This window comes from Paroedura picta, chromosome 3 (genome assembly GCF_049243985.1).
Source record: "Paroedura picta isolate Pp20150507F chromosome 3, Ppicta_v3.0, whole genome shotgun sequence".
Taxonomy (NCBI): domain Eukaryota; kingdom Metazoa; phylum Chordata; class Lepidosauria; order Squamata; family Gekkonidae; genus Paroedura; species Paroedura picta.
This window is the reverse complement of record NC_135371.1, coordinates 3,341,763-3,355,027: the sequence shown is the minus strand read 5'-3', so window position 1 is coordinate 3,355,027 and position 13,265 is coordinate 3,341,763. Positions and strand designations below refer to the sequence as shown.

Here is a 13,265-nt window from a genome sequence, read left to right as displayed (position 1 = left end):
AGGCGATTGGAAGCCGCTTTGAGACTCCTTCAGGTAGAGAAAAGCGGCATATAAGAACCAACTCTTCTACTTCAGTGATATCAGGGCTCTCTCAGCCTCACCTCCCTCGCAGGGTGTCTGTTGTGGGGAGAGGAAGGGAAGGCAACTGTATGCCACTTTGAGACTCCTTCAGGTAGAGAAAAGCGGCATATAAGAATCAACTCTTCTTCTTTGTCTTCTTCTTCTTCCTTTTCCTCTTCCACCTCTCCCCCAACAGAGAATCCCCAGTTTGTTTCAGGGCCCTGAATTACTTCAGCTTTCTATTTGGGCTCCCGAATCTTCCCGACGGGCAAATGTTTAGTTTGTACTCCCCAAATTTGTAGGCCTCTAGTGGGCTACCAGGCTCCAATCTTGCTCTTCTGCAGAGCCACAGGACTGAACCTGGGGGTGCCAACTCCAGGTTGGGGAAAACCTGGAGAGTTTAGGGGTGGAGCCAGCAGTGGGTGGGAGAGGAGAGAGGAGGGGAGAGTAACACTGTGGGGTGCAATGCCTTACAGACCACTGTCTGAGCAGCCATTTTCTTCAGTAGAACTGATCCCCGTTGCCTTGAGATGAACTGTAATTCCAGGATATCCCTAGGTCCCATCTGGAGACTGACATCCCTAGCTGAACTTCACTGAAATTTTTATTTGGCTAGCTCACGTATCTAGGAAGAATTTGCTCCAGACCCGGTTGCCTTGCTTAATTTATTTAATCCAGGAGTGGCCAAATTGTGGCTCTCCAGACGCCAAATGGACTACAGTTACCATGAGCCCCTGTTGATTTCTTAGACATATGGAATCCCACAGTTTGGCTACTCCTGATTTAGACTACTCCCTTGGCCAGGGAAAGTCCTAATGGGAAGATTCTCTGTCTACCTGAACAGATCTCGGGGAGCCGAGCAAGAACAACGAGGAGCATCCCCGAGAAATTATTAAACGTGTCGAGCCGCAAGGGACAACCCCAGAACAAGCCAGCGACAACGGTCCCCAGTGCAATAAAAACAGAGACGTGCTGGAGAATCCATCCATACCAGAAAGGAAGCAGGTAAGCCCTCCGAGTGAGGGAGGGAGTAAATCTGTGGCTTGTGAAGAGGACCTCAGGAAACCCAGCGTGGCTGCCCTCCCGCAGGGCCTCAGCAAGGGCCCGAGGAGAAAGTTGTGCGTTGTGTGTGGGAAGACCTTCCGCCGTAACTCCCAACTTGTCTTGCACAAACGAAGCCACACCGGGGAGAGACCCTACCGATGCCCCGACTGTGGGAAAAGCCTTGCTTGCTCACGCTCCCTCCGGCGGCACCAGATGATCCACACCGGCACGAAGTCGCATCAGTGCACGGAATGCGAGAAAGCTTTCTACGACGCCTCCTCTCTCAGAAGGCACCAGCAGCTCCACACGAGAGAGAGCGCCTACCCGTGCCCCGACTGCGGGGAAAGCTTTAGCTGGAGGCACTCTCTCATCAGGCACAGGAAGATCCACGCAAAAGGAACGCCGGTCGTTCCCCCTCACGAGACGCACAAGCAGGGCGAAGGGATGGCGTGTATTTGTTGCGAGTGTGGGGAAAGTTTCAGCAGCGCGTCGGACCTCAATGCCCACCGGTGTGGATTCTCCGGAAAGAAGGACTGCCTTTGCTTGGCCTGCGGGAAAAAATTCATCACCAAGGCCCGTCTGAGAAGACATCAGCGCATCCACACGGGGGAAAAACCCTATGCCTGCCCAGACTGCGGGGAAAGGTTCACTTGGCATTCCTCGTTTTTTCGACACAAAAAGACCCACAAGGGAAGCAACGGAGCTGCCCAAAGCCCCTGTGCCCAGGGAGAGAACTACAGGTGCTCCGCATGTGGGGAAGTCTTGAGCGCATGGGAACAGAATGGGCACCAGTGTATCCACTCTGCATATGCACTGAGACCTTATAAATGTCCTGACTGCGGGGATGTTTTCCGGTGGAATTCCTCTCTGGAAAGGCATCGAAAGATCCATAAGAGTGAGGAAGCGACCCCAGGCCTACAGAGCTCGCTCCGCGCCTCCACAGTATGCCTAAGAAGAATTTCAGCAAGAGAGAAGCCCCATAAATGTTTGAAGTGTGGGAAATCTTTCTACGGCATGTCCCACCTCAGGAGGCACCAGCGCGTCCACACTGGGGAGAAACCCTACAAATGCACCGACTGCGGGCAAAGCTTCATGTGGAAGTCGTCTCTCAAAATGCACGGGAAGATCCATACCAGGGAGAAGTCCCGCACGTGTCCCGAATGTGGGGAAATGTTCCAGAGACCGTCACACATGGTGAGACATCGGAAGGTCCACACCACAGAGTGTGTACCAAAGCTTGAGGTGTGAGAAGAGTCTTGTGCACAAGGGAAGCCTTTGGAGAAGCAAGAGAATTCGTGCTGGATTGGAATAGCTCTCTTTGGGCAGGTTTGGAAGCCAGGGTTGCCAACCACCAGGTGGGGCCTGGAGATCTCCTGGGGTTACAGTAGATTTTGAGCCAACAGTAGGGTTGTTTGCTCCATTTTGGGGAAAACTTGGAGACTTTGAGGGGTGGAGCCTGTGACTGGCAGGGTTTGAGGAGGGGAAGGTCTTCAGTGTGGCATAATGTCATACAGTCCAGCTTTGAAGCAGCCCTTTTCTCCAGGGGAACTGATCTCTGTTGCCTGAAGATGAGCTGTAATTCCGGGGGATCCAGGCTGGCATCCCTAGCCAACAGAGATCAGTTCCCCTGGAGAAAATGGCTGCTGTAAGTTGGCAGAGTTTAAGTATGCAAGAGAGCAGAACACCAAGTGTCTTAAAAGCATGAATAGTTTTATTTAGGAGAGAAATTACTTTGTAAGAAAAAAAACTGAGGAGAGAATGTTCAGACTGACTGTCTAACCAGTTGTTCAGCATTCACTCTTCCTGTTTTGGAGGCCAGCAGGAAGTGTGCCCAAAGATGTAGGAAGTCTCCAGTTGAGCCAACCAGGACACTGGAGGAGACTGTTTGAAAAATTCCAGGAAGTTCCCATTCTAACTATGCCAAATACACATCTCCTCCGATGCCCCCTGCAGGATATTCTTCACATGCTTTTGGATTATGCACACTACAGATTTTTCATATCCCAGCTCTGAAACAATCTGAAATAGGGGCAGTCGCTAACCTTGCTATAATAGCTAGCTGTCCCCTTTGCTACCACGGCAGAATGTTTTAGTAATCTGTTTTTAGTGTGCAGTAGATCCCGCAAATCCCAGATTTCCCCTGGTCAGTGGCAGGGGACTGGAGGGGTAGCCACAGAGTCCACCCAATTGGTTCCCCAGGGAAACAGATCTCTTTAGTCTGGAGATGAGGTGTTATTTCAGGGGATCCCCAGGTCCGCCCTGGAGGTTGGCACCCCCTATGGCAGCTTGTGAGAAACAAGGTTTTGCTTTGGCTTCTGGAGACCAGGAGGCTACCTAGCAACCAGTTCGTTGGATTGGAAATGTTTCCCAGCCTTTTCGAGATGATTAAATGACTTCTTTTTGACAAGCACACAGGAAATCCACTCCTGAGAAGAGTGTTTTTTGTCCTACTATTGCTCAGTTCTCTGGCGAGAAGTCTTTTTGTGGCTAAGTTTTGCCAAAACTTCCCACAACGCAAGAAGCTGAGGTTTCGCCGACTGCAGGTGTTCTGTAATTCTTTGTAGGTTATATTTTGCACTGTGTTTCTGTTTTATGGGGCGGGGGGTACACTTTAATAAAAGGTTTCTCCAAAAGCGCTTCTTGTCCATTCATAATGTAAGCTAACCTGTGGCTAGCTGACGCAAAGCTTGGTTTTTGGAATGTACGCTTCTTCCACTGGGGCTTTTCAAATGGCTTTTGTATTCCAGTTTAGTGACTGGTCTCTAACAGTTTTTTCCCCCTGTCCTTTCAGACAGACCTGTTTTAGTGACCAGCTGGTAGCAGAATTTATTTGCCTGTTCAGACAAACCCACTTGCGTTGGTTTAGGAAAGCATGGTTGAACCCCGTGATGAAACTATCTTTCTTCCCATGGTGTGCGCTGTGTAAAATGTCTGTAACGCTCCCTGTAATGCTATTCCCCCTGCAGCCACCCTTTTTAGCCGCACACAAGCTGCTTCTGCATTTCCCCCCCCCCCTTTTTAAACATTATAAGCTGAGCACCATAGTGCTATAGCGACACCACTGGGAATTTATTTATAGTTTGATTTATATACTGCCCCCCTCAGGCTGGACATCTTGGGGGCAGCAAACAACAAAATACATAACATTAGAACAGTAAAATGCATAACACATAATGAAATCAATTCCTAATTAGGTTTTAACATTTTTTTGCTTGCGGCTGGTCTTAAATGACTCAATAAAAGGGGACTGGCTGGAAGAATTGAGGGGAGAGGAGGGGGGATAAGAGAGGTAAACACAGTTCTAATTCTGGTTGGCCTAAACCGTAGGCCTGGTGGGAGAGCTCCGTTTTGCCAGGTCCTGATGAACTTAGAAAGTTCCGTCAGGGGCCTGATGTCAGAAGTGGTCAGCTGATCACAAAGGTGCTGCTATAGCATTATAGCACTCGGCTAATGTTAACAAGAAGACATATTCAAGACAGTTTGCATAGCCAAAGAGAAGGCAGGGGGGAAAGTGGCACTGTTTGAAATGGTCATAGCACTTCAGAGCTGACTCACTGATGGACAGAATAGCTGTCTGCCACTCCTGTCCCTGTATCGCTTTACGTGAAATTGGGCCAACGGTGAATAAAATCTGGTTTCCTACAGTGATGTGAAAACCCCCTCTATGCATCATCCCATCTATATATCTTCAACTGCAAAAGGGTTAGTTAAATAGGAGACTGGCTGAAATCTGTTAATAATAATAATAATAATAATAATAATAATAATAATAATAATAATAATAATAATAATAATAATAATAATAATAATTTTTTTTTAGCCTGCCCTTCGTGGTTAGCTGTGTGTGGGTATTTACATTGATTGTGCCTGTGTGTGTGTGTGGAATTTTACACAGTAACAAAAAAGCAGAGGACACTGTCACGAGATCAGTTGAATCTCTAATGCTACAGAGAACAGAAATGAATTTTGGACTCAGAGTGGTTGTTCCTAAGGGTCACTCTGGGGTGAGGGGTGGGCCCTGTCCATGTCGGCTCTCATCAGCCCTCCCGTGTGATAACGGCCTACGTGGAGTAGTGATTACAATGCTAGATTTGGATCTAGGAGTCTTGCATTCAAATTCCTCATTCGCCATCGAAGTTTGCTAGGTTCCTGTCACCCGCTCTCAGCTTAAAATACTTTTGGGTAGAGGATGAGGTCAGCTGCTGGGGTCGCCCTGGTGAAGGAATTTGGGCTATAAATGAAGCCAATCCCCATGCGCCTTGCAGTGGAAGTAACAGTTGCTTGGTTGTGGGGTTAGCAAGCAGGGCAGATGTGGGGTGAGAAAATAAAGGCAGGAATCTTAGCAACTGGCCGTCAAGGGGGTTGGAGGATTCAAAGTGCAGCCTGGCAAATGGGGAGGACAGCGGGGCTGTGACACTGGGTGATTTAGACCAGGGGTAGTCAAACTGCGGCCCTCCAGATGTCCATGGACTACAATTCCCAGGAGCCCCTGCCAGCATTCGCTGGCAGGGGCTCCTGGGAATTGTAGTCCACGGACATCTGGAGGGCCGCAGTTTGACTACCCCTGATTTAGACGTTATACTTCAGTTCAGGCACCCCAAAACCTCATCTGCATCACACTCACTGTGCATATTTGGTTTTCACTCCACCTGTACCCAAAGATCTCGCTCCCTCACACACAAGAGAAGAGACCCAGAGGTTCTCCCCCATCCAGCCTGCAAACCTTTGTTACTGAGATGTAGAACTCCTTGTTAAAAGAGTCAAGAGCGGTGTGGTGGTCAAAGAATGGCAGGACCGGGCTTGATTCCCCACTCCTCCACATGCAGCCAGCTGGGTGACCTTGGGCCAGGCCCGGTTCTCTCCAAATGGAACAACTTGGTCAGAGACGGCTAGAATCGAGGTGGGGAGTGGAGAAAATTAGTGAATTACAAAACTACCACGAGAATACGTCCATTAGCGTACATACCGGTGGTTTTTACCTGATGTATCATCCCTCCTGTGGTGCAGAGTGGTAAGGCATCAGACATGCAGTCTGAAGCTGTCTGCCCATGAGGCTGGGAGTTCGATCCCAGCAGCCGGCTCAAGGTTGACTCAGCCTTCCATCCTTCTGAGGTCGGTAAAATGAGTCCCCAGCTTGCTGTTGGGTAAACGGTCATGACTGGGGAAGGCACTGGCAAACCACCCCGTATTGAGTCTGCCATGAAAACGCTGGAGGGCGTCACCCGAAGGGTCAGACATGACTCGGTGCTTGCACCGGGGAGACCTTTCCCTTTACCTTTTTTATCATCCCTCCACCAAAGAGGGGACACTTGACTTCACCACGGGTATAGCATTAAAAAATGGAAGGCCGAAAGACACCCCAAGCCCTACATGAACCCATCAGCAGGACAAAGCATGGTCATCAGTCACTTTTATTGGAGGGGGGGGATGTCAGGGGTTCGCAGGGAACTACATCCCCCAGAAGGCCCTGCGGCAGCCAGCGGGGCTCCCGGCGTCCTCCTTGGCGGCCGAGCGGGAGCCTCGCGGGGGGATGGAGTCCGGCGGCGCCCCCCTGCCTCCCGGCCGGGGCGGGAGGTTGGCTTCTGCGCCTCTGAGGGAGAGCTGGGTGGGGTGGGGGGTCCGCGGGAGAGGAGAGGCGCGTGCAGGGGCTGGGGGCTTCCCTGGGTTCATTTCCATCTCCAAACTCCCCGGCGCGTGGCTCCTCGCGCGCTGCTCAGGCTCGCTCCGGCAGAGGCGCTTGGTGGCCGCGCGCTGCTCTTGGCCTGGCCCTGCTGCAGAAGAGCTCTGGGCTGGGAAGGGGCCTGAAGGCTGCTTTGGGGGAGGAGCGAAGCCAGCCCCACTCACCCCCGCCCTGTTTTGTCCTGCTCCCACCCGCCTGGCTTCTTGGGATGAAGCCAACACTTCTCTTGCACTTCTGTTCCTGCCTGGACCGGGCTGTGGCATCCCCTTCATTTTTTGGCTTGTCCAACTCCCACCGTCGCCCTGAAGTCAGTGCTGAGCCTCCTGCCTTGCATTGGATTGAAGAGAAAGAATTCGCCCCCCCCCCCCAAAAAAAAACAAACCCAACAACAACACACAAATGAGTGATTTCTCTGCGAGAATATCAGAATCCGATGCTGAGGCTCCTGGCTTGCATTTGCTTGTAGATTTATAAATAAAATGTAAAAGGAATAGAATCACAGAATCATAGAGTTGGAAGGGGCCATACAGGCCATCTAGTCCAACCCCCTGCTCAACGCAGGATCAGCCCAGAGCATCCTAAAGCATCCAAGAAAAGTGTGCATCCAACCTTTGCTTGAAGACTGCCAGTGATGGGGAGCTCACCACCTCCTTAGGCAGCCTATTCCACTGCTGAACTACTCTGTCTGTGAATTTTTTTTCCTGATATCTAGCCTATATCGTTGAAGTTTAAACCCATTACTGCGTGTCCTCTCCTTTGCAGCCAATGGGAACAGCTTCCTGCCCTCCTCCAAGTGACAACCTTTCAAATACTTAAAGAGGGCTATCATGTCCCCTCTCAACCTCCTTTTCTCCAGGCTGAACATTCCCAAGTCCCTCAACCTATTTTAGGGATTTTTCTGCAAGATGTGTAGCTTTGTGTTAAAGCGTTTATTTTCTGTGAAATGCACAGTCTACATCCTCCCCCCCCCCCTCCAGAGGCACTTGGCCCCCTTTTGCTCTTGGGATTCCATTCAATGCGCACCGGTGCCTTCTCTGTTGTCTTCCCTGATCCCAATGAACAGAGCAGCTCTGGCCTGGATGTGGGTCCGAAGGTTGGTTTTGTGAAGGACAGAATCAAGGCCTTGTTTGTCCTGGTCCCGCCTGCCTGACTTCTTGGGATTAAGCCATAATTTCCATCGCAAAATAGTCGAGGGGTTTTCTGTGGTCAGTCTGGAGCAGGATGTGTCCCTTTCCTTCATCTTTGGCATGTCCAGCTCCAACCATCACCCTGGATCCAGTGCTGAGGCTCCTTATTGCCCCCCTTACTCACACTCGGGCACACTAACATAATTTGGTCATTCTTCTGCAAGGAGCTTAAACTTTGTGTTAAAATATTTCTATGAAATCCAAAATCTGTTGCGGTGAGGCAGTAGCTTGTGTGCAGTTCAAGCTGCAGTCCTTCCAGAAATACCCGGAAAGCTCTCTGAGGCAGCCTGGATGTTGGGTGTCCTGCAGGGCCACGAGGCTCACAGAGCCTGGAATGAGTTGTTTGTTGTTGTTAGGTGCAAAGTCGTGTCCGACCCATCGCAACCCCATGGACAATGATCCTCCAGGCCTTCCTGTCCTCTACCATTCCCCGGAGTCCATTTGAGTTTGCACCGACTGCTTCAGTGACTCCATCCAGCCACCTCATTCTCTGTCGTCCCCTTCTTCTTTTGCCCTCGATCGCTCCCAGCATTAGGCTCTTCTCCAGGGAGTCCTTCCTTCTCATGAGGTGGCCAAAGTATTTGAGTTTCATCTTCAGGATCTGGCCTTCTAAGGAGCAGTGAGGGCTGATCTCCTCTAGGACTGACCGGTTTGTTCGCCTTGCAGTCCAAGGGACTCGCAAGAGTCTTCTCCAGCACCAGAGTTCAAAAGCCTCAATTCTTTGACGCTCAGCCTTCCTTATAGTCCAACTTTTGCAGCCATACGTTGCAACTGGGAAGACCATAGCCTTGACTAGACACACTTTTGCTGGCAGGGTGATGTCTGTGCTTTTTAGGATGCTGTCTAGATTTGCCATAGCTTTCCTCCCCAGGAACAAGCGTCTTTTAATTTCTTTGCTGCAGTCCCCATCTGCAGTGATCTTGGAGCCCAGGAAAATAAAATCTGTCACTATCTATTTGCCAGGAATTGAGAGGGCCAGATGCCATGATCTTTGTTTTCTTGATGCTGAGTTTGAAGCCAACTTTTGCACTCTCCTCCTTCACCCGCATCAACAGGCTCTTTAGTTCACTTTCTGCCATTAGAGTGTTATCATCTGCATATCTGAGGTTGTTGATGTGCTCCGCATACAAGTTAAATAGGCGAGGCGACAGTATACAGCCTTGCCGAACTCCTTTCTCAATTTTGAACCAACCAGTGATTTCATGTTCATTGGAGTTGTTAGGGGGAAAAATTGAGCAAAATATGTGATGAGTTCCACAGAAAGCGTCTGCAGAAAAATACCCATTTACAGAGGCAGCCTTCTCTCAATGTTGATACATTTCTGGCTTTAAACACATAAGCTAATGTAGGAGGCTGTTTTTTTACAGGGTTCTTTTGTTGTTTCATTTAATTGGACTGAAGCAAGGGATGTCCAGATTGGTGCAGTTTTCCGGAAAAGTACTTCTTGGAGACTTTCAGGATATTATAACTGGAAGAGGCTGTGAAAACCTAATGCCATGTTTCTTGCCCCTCGGTATTGCATTATTTTAAGAAATGGTGGGCATTTTTCCCTCTGGAAATTCAGAGCCAGGAATAGATGCTTAACTGGGTCATATTTTTTTCTTTGGCTTTCAGAGACCCCCGGTGTCCTTTGAAGAGGTGACCGTGTCCTTCACGGGGGAGGAATGGGCCTTGCTGGATCCAGGCCAAAGAAAGGTCTTCTGGGAAGTGATGGAGGACAATTCTGAGACTGTGGCCTCTCTGGGTAAGGCTCTCTCCCCTTATCATCATGGATGGGGGAGTGGCGTCTTCCTTTGACGAGTGGCGTCTTCCTCCTTAATTCACGAACACACTTCCACACTTTCAGGTTTTCCTTCTGTTGGGGTAAGGCTTCCTCTCAGAGACAAGGCCTCCTTAGGGCAGGTAGCGTAAAGGGCTTTGGACACTACTTTATTTATTATTGTTGTTGTTGCTGTTGTTGTTGTTATATTTATTGACTGCACGCTGTCAGCCAACTGACTCTTGGCTGTGCACATTAAAGTAGCACTAAAACCATACATAAAAAATGTATAACACTCCCCCTGCAACCCCTAGTACCCCTTAAACCACACTGGTTCCCTACAACCCAGTGCCTCCTAAGAGTAGGTAGAGGTGGAAGAGAAGGAAGAGGCTCCCCAAGATCTTCCTCAGCCTGGCCTCAACCAAATGCCGGGTGGAAGAGCTTCTCTTACAGGCCCTGCGGAACTGAGACAGCTCTGAGAGGGCCCTTAGCTCTTCCAGGAGCACATTCCACCAGAAAGGGACCGCCACCAAGAAGGCCCTGGTCGAGGCCAGGCGTGCTTCATTTGGGCCAGGGACCACCAATTTGTTCAAAGTGAAGAGCCCTGTGGGGGGCTTAGGGAGTTAGGTGGTCCCTCAGGTATGCTGGCCCTGCACTGCAGATGCTTTAAAGGTCAAAAACAATACCCTGAACCTGATCTGGTATACAGCTGGCAGTCCATGCAGTTAGAGCAGAACTGGCTGCATATGAGCTCTCCCTTGCGGCAGCATTCTGTGCCAACTGCAATTTCTGGATCGAGGTCAAGGGTAGGCCCACAAAGAGTGAGTTACAGAAGTCTAGTTTGGAGGTGACTGTTGCATGGATCACACTGGCTAGGTGTCCCGAGGCCAGATAGGGCACTGGTAGCCTCATTTGGCAGGGATGGTAAAACGCCATCTGGGCTACCTTCCTGACCTGCACCTCCATTGCTAAGGCGGTGCCAAAAGTCGCCCCTAAATTCCTGGTCAACCAGGCAGGGAAGATGCACTTCCTGTTCTGGCCCTTTCTTGCCCAGCCACAGGACCTCCGTCTCGGAGGGGTTGAGTTTCAAGCATCTGTGTGAACCAGACATCCAGGCTTTATTTATACACTAGGGGCAAAGCCCGTTGCACCCAGGAATAGAATGGGCGCTAGGACCCACGCCTGGCCTGTGGCCCTCGGCAGCTACATTTCAAAAGCAGAGATCATGGTTTTGAAATATTCCCCCTCCCCTTCCCGCCTTCGCTTCCTACTTGGTCTTAAGATCCAGCGTGGTGTGCAGACTTAGAGTGGCAGACTTTACTCTCAAGAGCTGGGTTGGAGTCCTTCCCCTTGAGCAGTCAGCTGGGTTGCCAACCTCCAGAGGAGCTGAGAAAAAGAATAGATCATTGGCACTGCAATAAAGTCTCTTCTGAATAAAAATTGAATTGAATAATATCTTGAATCAATATTGGTGATGGAATAAAGCCTATTTATTCAAAATAGACTTCATTGCATTGCCAATTATTGATTCTTTTTCTCAGCTTCTACTTCATGGGATCGACAGGAGGTTTTTTTTGTTTTAAAAGCTCCAGGGGAGGCCTGGAGATTTCCTGGAATTGCAACTGGTCTCCAGGCATCAGTTTCCTTGGAGAGAACAGCTGCATTGGAGGGCAACCGGCCTGGCTGAGTCCTCCCCACTCTGCTATATGGAGGCTGTGAGGGCAGGGAACATTTGACCCCCAAGCTGGGGGGAGGAGCACGGCTGAAGCAGGCTGGAGTGGACCTGTCTCCCCCCCCCTGCCTCTCTCTGGACACAGGGAGGGTAGGGAAAAAACATTTCCCCAGCAGTTGCTAACCATGGCCTGGTGTAGGTCTTGCCAAGGGAATTTTGCACACAGAAACATGCACATCATCTCAACATGGTCATCTGCAGACCAGCTCTGCAAGGAGAAAGGGCTACAGTGGAGGGGGGGAATGAGGCATTGCACTGCCTGGAGGCCCACCCTGCAGGAACTTCCCCACCCCAGGTGTCGCTAACCTCCTGGTGGGGCCTGGAGTTCTCCTGGAATTGGAGTTCATCTGCAGACCACACAGATCAGTTCCCTGGGCAAAAAGGGCTGCTTGCTTGGGAGGGGGACTCAATGGCCTTGGACCCCACTGAGGTTCAGGGGTGTCAGGTGGCATCGAGGATCCCCTGGAATTAGAATCATAGAATCATAGAGTTGGAAGGGGCCATACAGGCCATCTAGTCCAACCCCCTGCTCAACGCAGGATCAGCCCCTGCTCAATTGCAGGTCATCTCCGGCCTAGGAGGAAATGAACAGAGACAGCTTCTAGTTCACATTCCCAAGTCCTTCCATGAAATTCCATTGGCCTGTTTCTGTTGCAGAGGACTCCATTTCTCAGAAGGCCTTGCGAGCACCGGAGAGAAGAACCCTGCCTTTCCTGGGGGATCAGAGCGAGGTTTTTCCTCACAGCGGAGACGGAAGTTTATGGGCTGTGCAGTTCCACAGGGCGCCTCTTCTTTCTTGTTTCCCCCGCCTGGAGGGAGAATTTGGCTTTTGCACGTCTGCAGGAAAGGTGAGTTAGGCTTTCATCAGCAGCTCTCAGGCAAAAATAGGGGACGGGAGAAAAAAGAGGGAGAGGTGGCGGGAAGGAGCATGGACAGAGAGGTTTCCTGGTGAGATCTGTGGACACGTGGGGGTGGGGCTACTCGTGTTGTATTTTCACCCCCTTGAATGTGTTCCGTCTGGTCTGCATCAGCAGGGTTAGACCAGGCCTCTGTAGCTTGCTGCACACTCTGGTACCCTCCAAAAGCTGTATTGGGTTATGTTTTGCTCCCATAATGAAGGTATTCTAAGGGCCTACTGTCAGTTCCTCTAGAGCAGGCTTTCTGAGCCAGGGTTTTGTGAAACCCTGGGGCTTCCCTGGTTTCCCAGATGGGTGGGAATTAATTTTAAAAATGTATTTTCTAATTTGTTTGTTTGTTTGTTTGTTTTGCTGGCAAAAAACTTTACTCCAACAATATAAACTGTTATAAGCAGAAAGAGTTCCTAGGTACAACAGCCTTGTTTTCGTTTGAACTTCATCACTTAACTTTTTCAATTTAATGTAGTATTTCTTTTTTCTTTTTGTAATTTTATTATTTATTATTGTATAAAGCGTTTACAGAAAAGTAAAAGAGAAAAAAAGCGACCAGCTGATATGGTTTGCCATCCTCTTTTAACATACATATTCAGTTCCCATCACATATTAATCCTAATCTAGAAGTTTTTACCATCTTTCTTAACGAAATGATTGTTAATACATATGAGAGTATAATCTCTTATAAGAATATATTCTATTATTATCTTAAATGATATAAAGTCGGTCCCCTTCATATATTGGCCCTGACCTAAGAGTTACTGCTGCTGTCTTGTATTTTCTAATTTGTTAAACTGTTATTGGATGATATGACCGTATATGGTCATGCTGAGCTCCCCTTCCGAAAGTGGCCAGTGATGGCCCTGGAGAGGGTAGGAAGGGGAGGGGCCCC

At 49.6% G+C, this 13,265-nt stretch overlaps 1 protein-coding gene across 1 annotated transcript in view; it reads left to right on the top strand.

Moving 5' to 3' along the window:
* Positions 1 to 13,265, top strand: part of LOC143834155 (uncharacterized) — a 39,933-nt gene that overhangs the window by 7,835 nt on the left and 18,833 nt on the right. Inside the window, 3 exon segments of the mRNA XM_077330760.1 lie at positions 905 to 2,298; positions 9,586 to 9,715; positions 12,120 to 12,310. Coding sequence (XP_077186875.1) covers positions 905 to 2,298; positions 9,586 to 9,715; positions 12,120 to 12,310 — 1,715 coding nt within the window.